The 20,638-nt window shown below is 32.2% G+C and overlaps 1 protein-coding gene across 1 annotated transcript in view; it reads right to left on the minus strand.

Annotated features, from left to right (window-relative positions):
- Positions 1–20,381, minus strand: part of LOC110038363 — a 32,437-nt gene extending 12,056 nt beyond the window's left edge. Inside the window, exon 1 of the mRNA XM_020743173.1 lies at positions 20,117–20,381. Within this exon, the coding sequence (XP_020598832.1) occupies positions 20,117–20,261 (145 nt within the window). The 5' untranslated portion in view covers positions 20,262–20,381. The remainder of the gene's footprint in view (positions 1–20,116) is intronic.
- Positions 20,382–20,638: the final 257 nt, after the last annotated feature.

Below are 20,638 nucleotides of genomic sequence, written 5' to 3' on the forward strand. Positions count from 1 at the left end.
TATATATATATATAAAGAAAATATATATGTATCTATGTATTTATGTATATCTAGATATGTACATGTGTATGAAAGTATATGTATGTATATATATTGATCTGCCCCAGTTATTATCACAATATTGTAAGTCCTGGTAATGACACCAGAAAACTTGATCCGCTCCGTAGAAACTTAATTGAATTCTTAAAATTAGGTGTTCTTGCATACTGGGGTTTCTCACGCAAGCATATGTATCGTTTCAGTAATATAGAGCTCTATTGAGTCCGGATTGTCTATCCCACAAATAACGAGATAAATAAATTCTTTAAGAAAAGTTCTAGTATACTACTTTTAGGTCCTAGTTTAGAATGTTGATTAAGGGAAAGTTCTACTAACTAATCTTACACAACTTCAATTATTTCTAATGTTAAAACCTAATTTAATTGGATTGGAAATTATCGAGATATAAAAATAAGGTCAAAGAAAAAATTCAGAAATTATGTTTAAGATTTGTTTTGTAAACTTGGTTTTTATATATATAATGTTTTGTTTTGTTATCCTCGTGATTTCTGAGTAGTTTTCTTTTCTTTCCCCTAGCAATAAAAAGTAATGATGTGTGAGATTAGAATGTTATGAAAAATTCTTTTATTCAAACAATTTGTGATAGTATTTTCACCGGTTCTTCATTTATTTTGCAAACTGATCATTTGTGACGTTAAAACATGTTGTTAAACATAATAACCCGGGAGGGCTATAATTTCACCAACTAATGAGTACCGCACTAAACCTTAAAGGAAGAAGATGTCAAATCCAGTGGGAGTGCAAATATATAAGGAGATAAGTTCTGATGGACGTAGAATTGATGTTTCTAAGGTGACAGACTAGATCCTTTACCAATTCAGTCTAAAGATGGAACTAAGGCCCTTGGGTAGTTCTATAGAGAGCGCACAGTGGAATCTAAAAGTGAGAGACTAGAATCTACTCAGCATAACCACACAAGCTGGAACTAACTTTAGATTAACCAATGTTTTTATGGTGAAGAATATTTATGCACCTACTTGTCACAATAACTCATTTTCATCTATCAATCATTTTACTCCTGCACTGATTTACAATCTCTTTGCAATGGGAAATACTTTCTATTATAATCTCACTTCTTTGCACATTTTTAATTTAGAGACTTTGCTTTTAGTTTTAGTTTAAATTAAAAATAGTCACTTTAGTTATAACCTTTTACAAACAATTTGATATTATTCTCCTGCAAATTTACTTTACAGTTTAAGTAAAAATATTTCTATGTTAGTATAGTAACTTCCTTATTTCCTAAGAATTTGATATTGGTATTTATAAAGAAAACTATATATTAATTGAAATGATACATATACTTGCGTAACACCTCTAGTGTGTAAAATATTAATCAATTTAATCACATTTATTTTGCACACTAGCCACTGAATGCAAATTGGGTCAACATTTTGTTCATCTTCTCGGACATAAATAATTATGTAAATGTGAGTCGAGTCAAGTTTTTTAGCGTCGTTGCCGGGGAATTAACAGAATTTTCATACTTGGAAATATTTTATTTTTATTTGGCTGTAGATTTATTTTGGGAGCATTATATTTTATTTTCTTTTATTAGTATTTATTTATTTTCTAAAATAATAAAAAAACAATAAATTCTAAAAAATAAAAAAAATATCAAAAATGTTTTTATTGTAAGTGTTTTGTTATACTTTTAATTTTTGAATTTTTAATTATGCATGCGTAGTTTGAGATATGAAGGTTTAGTACCATACAATTCTGAATTAGAACGAATCATCAGAAAAAATTGAAAACAAAAATAACTTCAAAATTTTCAAGAAATGACAAACACATCGTAAAATTACTTAGATAACCAAATTGTTGAAATAAATATCATGATTTACAAAGACCTTTATGGAACTATGTAAACCATACAGCAGATGAAATGTACATAAGTATAAATTGTAGCGGCTAACTCATTTGAACTTAAACATGTTAATATACAAATTAAAAAAAACAATCAGTTTAAGGGAACACCATTTAAGAATCCAAACTTACACCTCACAAACTTTTTTGAACTATGTGCTACAATTAAATATGATGGTGTATCAACTGACGTTAATAGACTTAGACTTTTTCTTTTTTTTCTTAAGGGATAAAGCAAAGATGTTAAATTCATTAGCAGTCGGATCTACAGAACTTTGGGGGGGGGGGGGGGGGGGAGAAAAATTTTTGGTTGGTGTTTTTCCACATTTTAGGCTAAAAAACAATCTTACCTCTTTTGCTCAGTATGAAGGTGAGTCAATATACGAAGCATAGAAACAATTTAAAGAACTCTCCAGAAAGTATCCATATCATGTCTTGCCAGATTGGTTAATTATGCAAACATTTTACAATGGGTTAGTAGGATCCCTTAGATCTATTATTAATGTGCTGCTGGAGAATCATTAATTTCAAAATCATTTGATGAAGTTTATACATTAATCGAAAAGATGACCACAAGCAATTTTCAATGGTCCCTTGAAAGGGTAAATCCTAAGAAAATAGTTAGTATTCATGATAATGATGCAATTTCTATACGGGTATCGCAAGTTGCTACAATATATAGGAAGTTAGATCAATTTAGAATGAAATTTTCTCAAATACCTAATGTGATAGAAGAAAATTCATTGAGTCTGATGATTGATTCTCAACAATCATTAAAGACTTTAAATGCAATTAACAATAGATCCAATAATCAATATTCTAACTATTACAAGTCAGGTTGAAAAAACCACCATAACATTTACTGGAATAATAATTCTAGTGGCGGAAATCAGCAATGGGGGAACAATTAAGCAAACTCATTGGAAAACTCGAACCAGGGTAGCATTAGTTATAGGCCTTCTTATTTCCTGGGATTTACAAGTAACCAACTTAAAGAGAAGAAGTTGTCTATAGAAGAAGTAGTGTTACAGATGAAGAATCAATTACAAATTCAAAGTGTTGTCATAAGAAATATTGAGAATCAACTAGAATAAATCGCTAATGCACTTAGCAATAGGCCTCAGGGAAAGCTTTCTAGTAACGTCGAAATAAATCCTAAACAAAAGAACAATGAGCAAGAGCAAGTTAAAATTGTCCAACTCAGAAGTGGAAGGGAATTAAATGTTGGAATTCAAAAGGAAATTGAAGTTGAGGAGGAGAACAAAGAAACTGAAACATATGAAGAAACTGTTCCTAAGGAGGTAAAAAAGTTTGTATCTCCAACAAAGATCAATTTAGAAAGACCACCACCACCATTTCCTCAAAGACTTAGACAGTAGAAGTTGAATCAGCAATTTTCAAGGTTTTTTGAGATATTTAAAAACCTTACAATTAACATTTCTTTTGTTGAAACCTTGAATAGATCCCAAGTTATGTAAATTTATGAAAGAAATTTTAAACAAAAAGGTGAAGTTCGAAAATTATGAGACTGTTGCACTAGGTGAAGAATGCAGTGCAATCATTCAGAAAAAAACTCTCTCAAAAACTCAATGATTTTGGTAGCTTCACTATACCTTGTGCAATTGAAGATTGATTTTGTGGAAAAGCTATATGTGACTTATGAGCTAGTATTAACCTCATGTCATTGTCTATATTCAGAAGATTAGACTTAGAAGATATTTCTCCCCTTACTTTAACCCTTCTGTTAGTTGATCGATCTATTACTTATCCTAAGGAGGTTATAAAAGATGTAATTATAAAATTGAATAAATTTATCTTTCTTATGGATTTCATTGTTTTGGATATGGAGGAAGATAAAGAAATACAATGATAAATGTGCAAAAAAGTGAGTTGATTATGAGAGTTAATGACCAGGAAAATACTTTTAATGTGCCAAAATCGATGTTGTATCCAGGTATTAGAAAAGATAATAAACGTTATAGAATAGATATTATTAATTATTCAATTAAGTGTCATTTAAGAGAGAGATATGAAGTCAAAATACATCAACGAGAAATGAAGGATAAAAATGAAATTGATTTGCAAGATAAATCAGATGAAATAAATACTGAGGATTCAAATTATATTCAGGAAAGTTTTGAGATTTTAGACACTACTAAAAAAATAAACCTTTGATTCCTTCAATAAAAAAAACTCCTGAACTTCAGATGAAAGAGTTCCATGCTCATTTGAAGTACGCTTATCAAGAGAATTTATCTACATTACCTGTAATAATATTCTCAGATTTAACTAAAGATAAAAAAGAAAGATTAATTGACGCATTGAAAAATCATAAGCAAGCCTTTGAATGGACATTAGCTGGTATAAAATGAATTAGTCATTCAATCTGTATGCATAGAATTTTAATGAAAGATGATCATAAACCTAGGGTTGATCCTCAAAGAAGATTGAATCCTATCATGATCATGAAAGATGTTGTAAAGAAAGATGTTGTAAAGAAAGAAATTTTAAAGTGATTGGATGTTGTAATTATTTATCCTATTTGTGATAGTTCTTGGGTTAGTCATATTCATTGTGTTCCTAAGAAAGAGAGAGTGATTGTAGTTGTAAACGAGCGGAATGAATTAATCCCAACAAAGACAAGTCACTGGGTGGCGCATCTGTATTAATTATAGAAAATTAAACCTCGCCACTATGAAGAATCACTTTCCTCTACCCTTTCTAGACCAAATGTTGGATATGCTAGAAGAGCTTTGCTATTTCTGTTTTTTTTTATGGATATTTCGGATATCACCAAATATCTATAACTCCTGAGAATCAAGAAAAGATATCATTTACTAGTCTATATGGGACTTTCACTTTTAGAATGTTTTTTGGTTTGTGTAATGCAACTGTCACATTTCAAAAGCGCATGATGTTTATTTGCTACGATTTAATTGAGAAAGGAATTGAAGTTTTCATAGACGATTTTTTAGTTTTTGGAATCTCTATTGATTCATGTCTAAACCATTTAACTAAGGTTTTAAAATGCTGTGAAGAAACAAATTTAGTTCTTAATTGGGAAAAATGACAATTTATAGTCGCATGAGGAATTATGTTAGAACATAAGATTTCTAAAAATGACATGAAAATAGATCCGGCTAAAATTCATGTTATTGCTGATTTATCATCTCTAACGTCACTGAGAGGGGTAAGTTTTTTAGGACATGTTGGGTTCTACAGTCGGCATATTAAAGACTTTTCAAAAATTACTAAGCCTCTATGCCATCTTTTATAAAAAAACATAAATTTTGATTTTAATGAAGAATGCCTAAATGCTTTCAATTTATTAAAAGATAAATTAATCACTGCACCTATTATTGTTTCACATGATTGGGAGAAACCATTTAAATTAATGTCATGCAAGTGATTTTGCTATTGGAGCAGTATTATGACAAAGACATGAAAAGATTTTTAAAGTTATATACTATGACAGTCAAACCCTCAATGAAGATCAAATTAATTATACTACAACTGAAAAAAAATTATTGGTGATATATGTGCTTTTGATAAATTTAGACCGTATCTCATTGGGGTGAAATGTATCATGCATACTGGTTATTCTGCTATTAAATGTTTGATGTTGAAGAAAGATTCAAAATCACGATTAATTAGATAGTCCTTCTGATGCAAAAATTCAATTTTCAAGTAGTAGATAAGAATAGTATCGATAATCAAATCGTTGATCATTTGTCAAGGCTAGAATAAGAAAATTATGGTGATAATGATTTCAACATAAATGAAAATTTTCCTAATGAACAATTGTACTTTGTTTCTGAGTGGCTTACTTCGAGGTATGCTGACATAATTAATTATCATGTTAGTAATATTTTACTCTACGAATTAGACAAACGCCAAAATAAAAAGTTCATGTACGATACAAGATTTTACTCTTGAGATGACCCTTATTTATATAAGAAATACAAGAACTTAGTGATCAGAAGACGTGACTTTTAAAAAAACCAAGGAAATCATTGAGAAATGTCATGAATCTGATATTGGGGGACATTTTGGAGCGAAAAAAACTACATATAAAATTTTACAATCTGGATTTGATTGGCCTATAATATTTAATAATATTAATAATAATGTAAAAACATGTGATAGATGCCAAAGAGTATGCAATATTTTTAAAAGAAATGAAATGTCCCTAAATTTTATCTTTGAAGTTGAAATTTTTAATGTATGAGGTTTAGATCTTATGAAATCATTTGTACAATCTTTTGAAAAATTATACAATTTATTAGTCGTGGATTATGTTTCAAAATGGATTGAAGATGTTACTTCATCTCATTGTGATACTCAAAGTGTTGTTAAATTTTTAAGGAAAAATATTTTTACTAGATTTAAAATGTCAAGAATGATCATTACTGATTGGGAAGCCATTTTAAGTGCTGTAGGATTGAAACATTAATGAGCAAAAATAGAATTAATCATTAAATTGTCACAGCTTATCACCCTCAAACAAGTGGTTCAGCAAAAGTATTCAAAAGTGAAATTAAAGACATTTTGGAAAAGACTATAAATTCGAATAAGAAGGATTGGTCTGTTAGACTTGATTCTGCATTATGGGCCTATAGGACTGCTTACAAAACTCTTATAGAAATGACACCATATAAGATCATATTTGGAAAGATGTCACTTATCAGTTGAATTAGAATATAAGGTTTATTGGGCGATAAAAGAATTTAATTATAACATAAAAGAAGCTAGTGATAAAGGATTATTGCAGTTAAATGAACTCAAGAAAATTAGAAATGAATCTTATGAGAATACTATAATTTATAAAGAAATAATGAAAAATTGGAATTATCAAAAGATTTTAAGAAAAATTTTTGAGCCTAGACAAGAGCTTTTGTTATACAATACTCAATTGAAATTATTTCCCAGAAAACTCAAGTTCAGGTGGTCGGGGTCATTTATTGTGATAAAAGTCCATCATTTTTGTGCAGTGAATATTAAAGATCCAGAAACGAAACGAATAATTAAAGTAAATGGACATCGACTAAAACCTTACATTTGTGAAAATAAGCCTTTGCATGAAGAGATCCTGATGTAGGGCCAACCCGAGTAAAACATTTGTACGTCGGGCTGACGACGTTAAACCAAGCGCTTTGTGAAAGACAACACATAGTTATCTGTGTCGATTATTTATGATTTTTGTTGTTGTGGACTATATGATAATGTACTGATACCTACTAAATGTGAGGTGATTTAATGATTGGAACGAGATTGGGACATGAAAAATTCAACGCGAGGTGAAACGGTGTTTACCTAAGCACTGGCGCCTAGGCGCGAAACCTAGAATCTAAACGCCAGAATTCGGCAAACCTGGCGCCTAAGCGTCAAAATCCGGTGCCTAGACGCCACAGTTATATTAAGTGGGTAAAAGCGCCCACAACGGTTTTAACACAAATGTTTCTATTAAAACCACCAAATCTCGTCCCTTGAAGTCAGAACTTTTAACTTTGGCCTGAGAGAAGACGAATTGGAGAGGAATTGAGCGCTTAGTTGATATTTCTTGCCCAAATGGAGACTAGAAGCAATAGTAGTGCAAGTGAGAAGAAGACGGTGCCCAAGGACGCTCAACCTTACTTCAATGGCCTCCTAGCACTAAGTTTGGAGTAGATCACCGACAAACTGATGAAGATTGAAGAGGGGCTAGGAATTTTGCACAATAAGCTATGTGACATGTACCACCAGTACGAGCATTTGGAGTGGCAGATAAAACTCCAATTCAACTATTTGGCTTGTTATCAAGTCTATCAGGTAAATATGTATCTTGATAACAAGTGGATCAACGAGAAATCTGCCTCAGAATATCCTCGTAGTCCTTTCTACCGCATGTACGATCGCAGCTTTCTATTAATCGAAAAGGTGGGGAATAATGATGCCAACAATTACTGATTATTGGAAGGGCTTCTGAAGATTGTGTTAAATATGTATGTGATTGCAATTAGTGCGTTGACTCTAGTCGAGGGTGTGTTCGGTACTACGAGAAGTTTAGTATTTGTATTAGTATTGGTTTGAACTGTTGTATTGCTTTGATATGTCCGTTGTATTAAAAATTATTTGTTATTAATGAAAATGTGCTAAATTTGTGAAAATTCTGGTGTGCTTGAAAGTTGGAATGAATGGAGTTTTGAAGTTATAATGGAGAAAATGGAAGTTGGAAGAAGCTGAGAGGATAGTTAATTAATAGAATGTGGTTAAATTAATATTAAATTTTGATTTGAAAGCCTTAGGCTTGATATGCCACACTTACAAAGCAAATTTTACAAAAATTTGGGCCTGGCGCCTAAACGCCAGAATCGGCGCCTAGGCGTCAGACCAGCTGAACCAGTCAATAAGGGCAAAAAATGAGATTTAGGCAGACCCACCCTTTTTTTACCTTCCTTCTTCCTCTAGTTTTCAAAAGTGACACTTGGGGCTTCCCCTAGTTCGAGATTCTTCAACTTTTAGAGGCCAAAAATATCGGATTTCAACTTTTCCAGATTAGATCTACATTTTGGTATAGAAATTTTATGGTTTCACCATGGATTTATTCCACATTGAGTGGAGGCCGAAAATTGCTAAATTTTGGAATTTGTCGTGAAAATTTCGTGGATGAAAGCTTCATTTGCTTGGAAAATACTTTTAAGAAACTTTAAAACTTATATGTATAATTTATTTAGAATTTCTCTAGATTTGAAGCATGGCTCCTAAAACTAAGAGAGAAAAGGGGAAAGAATTTTTTATACCACTGAATTTGTGAATCGCAAGGCTCGGGACAAATGTGATGACTTGCTATTGTCACGAAAGTTCATTGCGGAGGGGAGCTTTTCAAGTCTTGGAGGAGCGGTACAACACCTGATTGTTACTCACCAGTGGGAGTTATTCTGCTACTTCACTATTGTAGCAGTTATTTCTATCGTGAGGGAATTCTATGCAAATTTACTTGAGGCTCCCGAGGATGAGGAATTTGTTAAAAGACGAAGAGTTAAGTTCACCCAGAGCGAATCAGTGTGTTAAATGGTTTACCTCCTTTTCTGCACTGCTTTTATTCAAAGTTTGAGCTTACAGAGACTGAGCTTGATGAGCTTATTGTGTACCGTACTAATGGGCGTGGAGTCTGATAGATCAGGAATGAACATAAGGTAAATTTTTCTTCTTCCTCGTTGAATGTTTTATACTTTAAAAATTCCTCATACTTGTTTTATACTTTAATGTTTTACACTTTAAAAATTCAAATTTGAGGAAGCGAGATAAACTTTTTAAAACTAAACTTTATCTGTTCTCAATAAACTATATATTTTTAAAATTATTTAACACAACCTGTGGCATGTGGTGTTAACATTAGATAATTATATTTTTTTATTTTATCAATGTAATAGTAAACTTAAGTAAAAATTTTTAATAATAAAGGGAAACTCTAAGAGTTAAGATATTTAGTATTAAATGTATAGGAATATATTTTTACTATTCAGAGTACGAAAAATTATATTTTTAAAATATTAAGAATTTTAGAGCTACATTTTTAAAAAGAATTCGAGACTCTGAAAATTTATTACAGCACTAATACATATTTTTAAGTAAAAAAATGTGAGAAGTTTTTAACTTTAAGAAGAGAATAATGAAATTCAAAATCATTAAAGACTATCCAGATATAGTAATTCTCATATGAAAAAAAAATAAAATGAAATGATTGAAAATAATCCTAAAAGAAAAAGAAAAGAAAAAATCAAAAGAAAAAAAAAGCAAAAATGAAAAAAAAAAGTTGAGAGAAGCTTTAAGAGATGTTTAATTAAAAATCGACTTCACAGAAATTTTCTTAAAGGAAAAAACTTATTTACACTTGTGAACTTCTAAAAGTATTAGTCTCTTTGCTATTAGAGTTCTCATATAATTCTTTTCTTTTAATTCTTCTAAAATTCCTTAGTGTAACAAATTACTGTTGTTTTTAAAATGAATAGAAAATCAGAATTATTAACTTGATTACTGAATATCATTATATTTTAATTTTAACCTGAGTTATTAAAAATTTTTCTTAAATATTTCACTATCACATTTATGGAACAAAACAATAAGATTCTTTAAGTAAAACCACCACCATAAGTTATTATATTTGTTTTACATAGTACATAGGTTACTTGCAAGTAATGTTTAAGTTTGGGAGAATTGACACGGCTTAAAATTATTTTTTTTTGTATTTCACGCTTATTTTTAATGATATTGCGCTTGAATGAAATATATTTTGTGTTTTTTATTTCAGGTGCAAGAAAATAAGTTTAAGAAAAAAAGAAGCAAAAAGAGAGAAAAATAGATCTTTTATATTGTGTTTTTGGAGCTTTTTCAAAAAACTGTAGTTGAAATCTGTGTTTTCTCATCACTCCCAGTTTGGCTTGGTGCGGTGACAGTTTTTTAGCTGCGGACTGACTTTCAAAAAAAAATTATAATAGCCACCACAACTTTTTGAGCATCAAATTATAATTCAACAGTTTCACAACTATTTTTTAATAAGTTGGAGTTGCATCAAACAAAAGGATATGGGCTTAAAGCCAATCCCTGATGCAGTCAAACTAAAATAGAAAAATACTTTGTCAATCCTCCTTATGTTCGAACAAGAGTAACACATTTAATATACAAATCTTTAATGACTTGAATATAAGCAATATCAACACATTACTTTTCTAGAACTCTCCAAAATACTTTTGAAATTTTATCATACACTTTTTCTAAATCAACAAAAAGTCATATTTAGATCCTCCCTATTCTCTCTATACTTTTCCATCAAACATCTCAATAAATGTATAGCTTCCATAATAGACTTGTCCGACATAAATGTAAACTAATTTTTGAGAACATTTCATATGTCGTCGTAACCCACATTCAATTACTCTCTTCTGTAACTTTCATGTATGACACATTAACCTAATTCATCTATAATTTGCATACTCTTGAACATCTCCTTTATTTATTTAAAATATAAACCGATAAACTATTTCTCCAACCATCAAGCATCATTTTAGTTTTTAAAATAATATTAAAAAGTTTAGTAAGCCAAGAAATACCCAAATCTCCTAAACATTTTCATACTTCTATTTGAATATCATGGTGCTACAGATTTTCCATCCTTGATTTTCTTTAATGCCTCCTTAACTATTTCTTTTACTAATACAACGGTAATCATCAAATTTTACTGCTTTTCCACAATTCAATTTATTGAAAACATTCACAAACTTCTGTTTTACTAATACAACGGTACAAATAAAAATTTTATTATTATATATGATATTAAGCTCACTAAAATAAATCATATTTTCACAATCTAATTTGAAAAATTTATCAAAATATCTCACCCACCTATGTTGAATATCCTCATTTTAAAAAGATTTTTTTTTTGTTTTCATCCTTAAAACACTTTATTTTAACTAAACTTAATTTTTTCTTATCTCTTTGCATGCATAGTTTTTACAAATATCTTTCACCATCATTAGTATCTATTCTTTTATAAGAACCATTAAAAATAGAATTCTTAAAGTCACAAATTATTCACTCAGAGTCCTTACTGACCACCTTATATTATTCCCAATTCTCCAAGCATTTATATTCAAACCAATTTTCATAACAAGATTCTTTATTTTTATTTTTTTTTTTATTTTTCTTGCACATTATTATTCCACCACCAACTATTTTATTCAAAAGAGTTTCTTCATCTGATTCTCCAAGCACATCATTTGTAATTTGCCTAATATTAATTGTTATTTTATCCCACATCGTGTCAGTTTCTTTATTAACATCCCAAATCTAAAGATCGTGAAGTTTATTCATAAAAATAATTTATTTAACTTTTAAGTGCATCCATCTAATTCTACGATAACATTTCATTATCATATTCAAATCTTTCATTTTAAAATTAAAAAAAATGACGTTGAATATTTAAATTTTTACTTGAAATAATCTTGAAATCCTTATATTCTCGACGATTTATTTTTCTGATAAAAATAATCAATTTTTGTTTTATTAGATCAATTCCCACAAGTGATAACTTGTTCATCTCATTTCTTAAATAAAGTATTAAAAAAAGTAAAATTATAAGCTTAAATAAAATCAAATATGACACTATCTTCATTACTCACTTCAAAATCATAGCTACCATGAAGTCTTCTGCAAATCTTCTACCATTCTACCAACAAGTCCATTTAAATCTCCTCTAATAAAAAATCTTCCTTCAAGAGGTATTATTTATATTAATTATTCTAGATTATTCCAATTTTTTTCTTTTGACATAAATCCAAACTTACATGTGGAGCAAAAACACTTAAACTCTTAAGAACATTAGTACCGACAACAATCTTTAAGAATATAAGTTTATTTTCATTTTTGTTAATTATTACAATATTATCTTTCAAAATCTTATCTATAATTGCACATATATCATATTTGGTACAACTCCTACCTGAATATTAAAACATAAAATTTAAACTATCATATTCTTTAGCATTTTTTCCAGCTCGTATAGTTTCTTGAATGCATAAGATATTTATCTTCTTATGAATCATAATATGTAGTTATTTCATTAATTTACTTGTGAGAATATCTATTTCAAATTTCTATCTTAATATTATTTTCATGAACTAACTTCCTTGTTTGCATCTATCCATAATGTAGAAACTATTGTTTATTTAACATTATACAAAGACACAGGTGCAGCGGCTCTTACACACTTGTCATTGTACTCAAACCATATAACTCATCGCTCCCATTTGACGCCTTAGCATTTTCACAATGATTTAAAGGATTCAAATCATTTTTTAAAGCACCACTTCACATCTGAGGCTTGAGGCCCAACAATAACAATGTTGACTTACAGGATTGGATAAATTAAGAAAAGGAAAGGAGGAAAGAACATACTTCCTTGTTTTGTATTTTTCAATAATTTTATAGTGAAAAATATTTTCACAGAAAGCATATATTGCATGTATTGTTTGTTTAAATATGATGCATGCATTTTTCTAGCTATTTTAACCCGTTTGTTTCCAGAATAGTGATTTACAATTCTACTTTCTTACAAAAACTTAAGAAATTTCACACTATATTCATTAAAATAGCATGATGTAACCCTATGATCAAAATGGGTGCATTTCTTTAATCCAGTCACACATTTCAACTTAATGGCACAGTCATGATGTTAGAACAAAAAAAAAATTGGATATGTTAACCTCCTTTTCGAATTGACTATAGATCAGTCTTCGTCTGACATCTTCAACCACCTAGGCCAACAGCCAGGTATAATGCCACTTTGGTCTCCATGGCCAACTTCATCAATCCGACCCCTTAGCCGATTCACTAGATACTCATTTTGATGACCTGGATCCCAAATGGGCCAACCTCTTGTTGAATTTAAAGAAATATTGCTCACAATGCTTTTAAGTCATGTGCTAGTGTCTATCTCTCTTCACAGCCTTTCCTTTTTAAAGATAAAGGAATATGGAGACTAGTAAACCAGGTCATCATTCTTCCTTTTCAGGAGATGCAACAGTATAGATCACTGCTCCACCTATCCCTATGTAGACTTTTACCATGTAACAACTAAGCATAAAGGCATTTCTATATTTTTAATCACCCTTCTCTCGACATCCCCAAGGTTAGCCATTCTAGGCCCAACATTAGCAAATTAAAATTGATTGACAAGTTGACCCAATATAGGCAAGTATCTCCTCACATATGATCTCTCAATGAACCAAAGAAGAAGCGAAGGACTCCTATCAATGCTCGTCAGCCCAAATTAGCCCACATACAATGAGACATAAACAACCCTCTTAGCATGCTAAATAGAACCACCAACAATGCTAAAGACTCGTGGTTACAAAACCTTGAGGAAAGTGATGGTCAAACACACTCACTTGTAATTTTAGTTCGGTGTTATTCCAATCCGTTAGTCTTCACCAAGCCTTAAACTCAGCATCCCTTCTCTTGGCTTCATCTCCATAACAGGCCAAAGAAAGGCCAACGTATCTTTGCCTCATTTCTAGGCTCCTTATAGACAAGAGTGTTCTAAGCGCCAAGTCCCAGTACCCTACTTGGTTGTTCGGAAATTCCCTTAAAAAAAGAACTAATCATCCTTCCATGCTTCACCTATCAAGCTTCCAGCTATACCACCACCTTTGATGATTGCTGACATTGTCTAACTTCCTAAGAAGTCATTATCTTTTGTGTAGCAATAATGCCATCTCCTACACAATGACAAGACGCATAAGGACTTGGTGTCTCCTTCATCACCTTGTCAACGCATCTGCTCTATAACCAAAGATTACACCTTAGCCAGAACTCTCACATATTGGCCATAGACTATGCTCCTGCACGTCCATCAATTGATGCCCCTCTATACCAACATAAAATATTAGTAGGACCAGGTTCATCTGCTTCTAGATTGATGGTTTTGCTCTTGCTTGTCCTCTTGTCAATTCTAAATTGACAGCTATCTATGTTCGCCAAAGAAATGAAATCTATCACACATAATGATTGGGTTGACCGCCAAGTACTGTATTAGTTATTTATCAACAAGTCCCAAGCTCCAAGCCCTTATTCCAGGCTCAAATCAAAGCAGATACTTGCTAGCTTTGAATGTGCCCTCCTTGTAGATCTTAGCATATATTTCAATTGAATGGGATTTACTCACTATTAAATCATATAATTTTTCATATAATAATAAAAATAATAATTTATGTATATGTTATTTGTTCTATCTCATAGTACTTTTACAAATTATCTAAGGTAATAAATTCTAATTAAGAGAAACATGCACATTCACATAATGAACCCTAAAGAAAGTGAACAATGATTAATTGATAGTGTTTCTTATGATAAACATGATACCTCCTCCTCACGCTTTTTCTCGTAACTTAGTCAATGTTGCTAATCCCAACACCTACGCCTCAAAAGCTATCGACAAGGTTAAGAAGAAAACAAATAGTCTCAGTAAAACAAAGAGTTAATGTAAACCGTTAATCCCAAAAAAAAATATATTTCACTCGAGAAAATTTTAATTACAAATTGAGTAAGATGATGATTATTTATTACAACTCAATCCCTAATCCATATTTTCAAGCTTCACGCCACCATTCTAGAACACCCGATAATGGATGCTACCTAAGCATATCATTCCTCAGGAAGTCTAGTTGGTTTAAGATAATTGTATCTTGAGTATGCCTTCTAGCATCGTCCCAATGGGAGCAATATTCACACTCCCAATGTCCTGCCTCGGGCTATTTCATGATGTCTCGTTGACAGAGGTCATAAGCCCTGGCAAATTGCTTAAAAAGTCAACATTGTGCTCCTTTTGCATCTAAAAAAGTTTTTATGACCTCCACAAAGGCATTTCTCACACAATGTTTTAGACATCTTTCACAAACTACAGCACTTCAGTCTTCCCTAATATGTCCTTAATTCATCGACAAATGTTGTGGCGCGCTTCTCTCCATCAAAATATTATCCAACAGGCGCTCCTCTCAACATTATCCTATGTGGTGTAACGATCGACTTCAGCGCCAAAGATTTGATTGATAATGATTTGCTCACGGCCAACATAACCCTTAACTCGTTTTGCTAGTATGATAAGAGCCCACTCTTATTTGAACAGCCCTTATCAAAAAACAAATGGCTAAATGTGGACTTCAACAATTCTATGTGCTCTTGAAAGGCGGGGGTTGTTGAAGTCATTGATAAAGGTAGTTATGGCGGCATTCGAGTCCATAAAAAATATTATGCTATCATAACACAACCTAGTGTCCCAAATTGACACCAGAAGGCATTCTCCATACAACTTGGAACACAGTAAAAAAGTGACACTACAAGTCCTTAAACTAATTATATGCCGATAAAGATTCCTCTCATGTCGCGCCATAAGCTCCTAAACCAACTATCTTGACACGATGATTCTCCCTTACACTTCGCTACTCAACAAATTGTCACCCAAAAAGGCCTTAAACTATCCTTAGTTCCCTGCAATGCCATCTCATGTTAAGCTATCAACTCGTAAATTATTAGCAATTTAATGTTACAATTCCACTTATACTTTGTTGTCCACTCAGCAAACAACAAAAAATAAAGGCTTTAAACTAATTGTGAGCACCAAAAAGACCCATTTAAGTTGATTCTCTCCTAAACTGATGAAAGTTTGACACGGTTTTTCCTTACAACTCCCTGCACAGTCGGCAAACCACCAACAAAAATATCATCTTAACTAACCTTGTGCCTCTAAAGCACCACCTCATATCGAGCCATTGGCTCATTACTAGACAAATCTAGACAAGATGATTATTCTTTAGGCTTCACTACTCAAAAATCATAGATACCAAAAAGCCTTAAAACAAACTTTTCACCTCTTAAGCGCCACATCATGTTAATACCCCGGCTCATCAACTAACAATAGCTTGACATGGTGATTACACATGCATTTCGTGACTCACTTATTTAACTGCTAGCCCAAAAAAAGCCTTAAACTAACTATGTGTGTCCAAAGTGTCACTTACTGTCAAGCCATCGGGTCCAAAACCAATGACATCTTGCATGAAGATCCCCTCAATGATTCGCTACTTGATTAGCCTAAAAAACCTTAGAAGAATAACTTTATGCCTCTAGATGCTACATTCATTGCTCCTCCTTATCAGCCCAAAAAGTTATCCGCATAGAAAGGCTTTAAACTAACCAACATCCTATATGACAATATATTGACAATAGCTATGCTCATGCCCTTCCAAGACTGCTCTGTCGCATAACAATTGTGTTGGTAATGATTATTCCCATCTAGGATCATACCTAAGAACACTCAACAAAGCATGGATGAGAAAGTAGCCTTAGAACCATTCCTCCCAAATACACCCCTAATCTTTAAACTTTGGCAAAAATAAAGAAGTCTAAGAAAATACTAACCTTAGGTGTAACCTGAGTGTTATTCTTAGAGTCACATCTAAGCTTAACCAGGGAAGCCCAGATAGAAACCTAGTATTAGTCTAAAAAAGTCCAAGCATAAACGCTAATCTCCAAATCATGGCAACAACCGCGGAAGCCTACGTAAGTTAACTATCGACGATAACTAGGGAAGCCTGGGCTAAGAACCATGCTTGAATTGCAAAAGCTAAATTAGGGGAACCTAAGCAAGCATCCCAAGCTTCATGGCCACAGCAAGGGAAGCCTAGGTCAGGAAAGTATTCTTGAGGTCAACTCTAAGAAAAAAAATCCAAAGATCACATCTCAGAAAAATTAAAAATTAGTTGAATAACAATAATTATTATCCTTAAGTAGAATTTCAAATAAAAAGAGGTTTCGACTATCTTTTCTTTTGTCAAGCCATTGACACATCACTGTCGATGATTGTTTAACACAATGAAATACCACTCTTTAGGTCCTATTGCAACTGTGACAGAATGCTAACCAAGGAAAACATTAAGCTAACTTTTAACCATACATGTCAATAGTGCCAAAGGGCATGGCGCGGCACACCCAATGAAGTTAGCACAGTGTAGTGCAAGAGCCACAAATGGCATGCATTATTTGTGCTATTCAAAGACAATGTCGCATGGCACATTGCCCTATGGCGTGCATTTTTTTGGTCAAAGCTTATAATTATTTTTAATTTTAAGAATGTATTAATTATTACCAAATTTTATTTTAATTAGGATTTATAATTTAATTTTATTATAATTTACAAATCAAACCATCTAAGCACAAGAACTCTCAACCCTTCTTTGGCACTAGTATTGTTGTTTGATTAGATAATTTCGCTAAATTACTTGTGAATTGATATAAAAGTCTCTTTTGCTTATTTGTCTTTCTCTTTCTAAAACAATAATAATGAAATTTGATATTATTATCTTTAAACTAAACTCAACTACTACGTAAACTATTAGGTATTAAATTTTCTAATGATATTGAGATTTTAAATGATTAGAAGTGTTAAATGTATATATTGAAAAAATGTTTTTGATGCTAAACATGTGTTTATTAAATTTTCCAATAACTTTGAGATGTGGCTTCCAAAAATTTCATCAAATCCTATTTATGTCATAAATTTAATCTATTGGTTCAATTGTTGAACTTTTCTAAACATCATTTTGATTCATTATTTTATCATAATAATTTCTCTTTTAATATAATAATCTTCCATTGTTAGCTATATTCTTTTATCATTTTTTAAAATTTTACTATATGTCAAAACTAGCATAAGTCGTGTCTTATGACATGCACTAAAGGTCGGCATGAAATTTTGTGCTATGATGCATTGTTCTCCATTGACAATCATGCTTCAATCACCACTAGATCATCAACTCCACAAATAGCAACGGCTTAGCATGACTTGCTCCTAAAAATAATAAATAATAGCCAACCTAGTGAAGCATCGGACTAAAAAAGCTTTAAACTAGCATCTCCATATTAATGCCAACCAAATGAAAATTGTTAACACTTTCTCTACCAAAAGATAGCTATGATGGAATGAAAAATTATTCTTGTGACTAAAGTATCCTTCTCATTTATACCATCAACACTTAAACAGACGATAGCTTGGCATGAGCTTTCTTCCATATGCCCTATTGCCACTCCAACAGATATCAATTTGAAAACGCCTTAAACTAACTCCTCTTCATCCTAGGTCAAGTTGTCGGCTCCTACCATTAACAATAGCATGGACAAGTATTTTTCATCATTCTTGCTCTATTACTGATCCAACAAACAACCACTTAGGGAATGCTACTATAAAAATTGACAGCCTTAGAGACTTACAATTACTAGCTTTAGTAGGCTACCAACTTGGAATAAACTAATAATCAGGTATCTTATGCTTTATCGCGAACTCAATAAATATTTAGTCTACAAAGACTACAGTGCAAAAACTAACACATTCGAGTTTTTGGACAAACTCAACAAATCAATAGGTTCAAGAAGGCAAGTACAAAAGCTAACACGCTCACCAATTATTGCTAGCTGAATAAATCATTAATTCTGGAATTGCATTGCACAAAAGATAAAAAAGTCTCTATTGGTGCCTCAAGGCATAAAACTATGAGTCCCTATATGACTATAAGGTGTCGATGCCATGTTTAAGGCTACGAGCACCTTCATGAATTTAACATGTCATTCCTTACAATACTAAGCTTATTATGCCTAGTTGACAGCTTGGTGTGGCCTAGTCCCTGTAAGACCTTGAACTACATAGTCTGTGCAAGACTTTAAATTACTCATGCTAGCCCAATAAGTTGTAAGTTCCAATATGACTGTAAACTACTAATGACTTATGTAACTAATCCTTGCATCACCTTAAACTACTCGCAGCTTGGCACCACACAGTATAGCATTTTCCCCTAAAAGACCTTAAACTAATCACAACATGCTACTAGCTCAGTAAGGTATCGATCTCTACAAGCCCTAAACAAGCGGGCCTATACGAGACCTTAAACTACTCAGTCCCTACAAGACCTTCAACTACTCACAACTTCCTAGTTTTCTATTTCGCTTTCATCTTTATATTTAGGTTATACACCACACTAGTTAATAAAATCTTGATGCCACACATCAATACATTTGGATCCAACACAAAGTGTACTTAAAAGCATCTTTCTAAAATAACAATACAATTTTAAGATCAAGTGAAAATAAAACCAGCAGTCAGGGTCCCCATCTAACATGAATTAGAGCATCAATTTGAGCACAAGGGACATATGTTGTGGCAAATTGATGAGACCCAAAATTCTTATGAATTTCTCACGCATTCCTAAACCTGCAGGAATCACAATTCCATGACCTCTTTCATGAGTATTTTCCCCAACTGTAGCGAGTATTAAATTAAAAAACTCAACGAAATTATTTTAATAGAATAAGACCTACGCTAGCAAAGCTATCAAACAAGATACTTCAAAAGCAAGGAAGCAATGAATTCTAGGGACGGGTAAATATGTTAAATTCAACAGAAGCAAACCAAAACGTACAATAACAGCTTAAGAAAACTATTGTCAATGGATCTAGAAAAGTTAGAGAGCATGTAATCCGGCTACCAAGTCCTCAGCGGAAGAAAGGGAAAAAACCACACAGTATCAAGATAGAGGTCATGTTACACAAATAGAATGCAGGTCCTAAACATCAAATCAACGATCAGAGGTGAGAATGGGAAGTCAACCTTCGAGAGGGTGATCCTCAGACCCTATGGAGGAGTCTCCGCACACATCGCAAACGACCCTTCCATGGATCTCCCCCGTCCAGGCCTCCGCTGCACATGCAAGGTACAAGATAACCAGACCGCCGATAAGCCTTTTAAACTCCATCCTAGCTGGGGGTTTGCCACCGGTAATATCTGCTTCGCTTCTAAATGGAATTAAAGACTCAAGAGTATAAATCCACCTAAAGAATCTGCCCCAGCCACACTAGGCTTGTAGTGCACGCAGACAAGTTACACTGCCACGCGTGCGAGAATAGTTCATACGAGTGCAGGTTATTCAAATACGTTTTGATGAGATCTAGGATTGGGATGTGAGGGCACCCAAATTTCAAAGATGAGTGAAGCCAGCCAAAACTTTACATATCTCACACCTAAATTCTGATATCTATGTATATAATTCAAATTTTTAATATCACATCAAAATTAATATTATTATCATCTTTTAAAAGTGATATATATATATATATATATATATATATATAT

The sequence above is a fragment of the Phalaenopsis equestris genome, unplaced genomic scaffold (genome assembly GCF_001263595.1).
Source record: "Phalaenopsis equestris unplaced genomic scaffold, ASM126359v1 Scaffold232685, whole genome shotgun sequence".
NCBI lineage: Eukaryota > Viridiplantae > Streptophyta > Magnoliopsida > Asparagales > Orchidaceae > Phalaenopsis > Phalaenopsis equestris.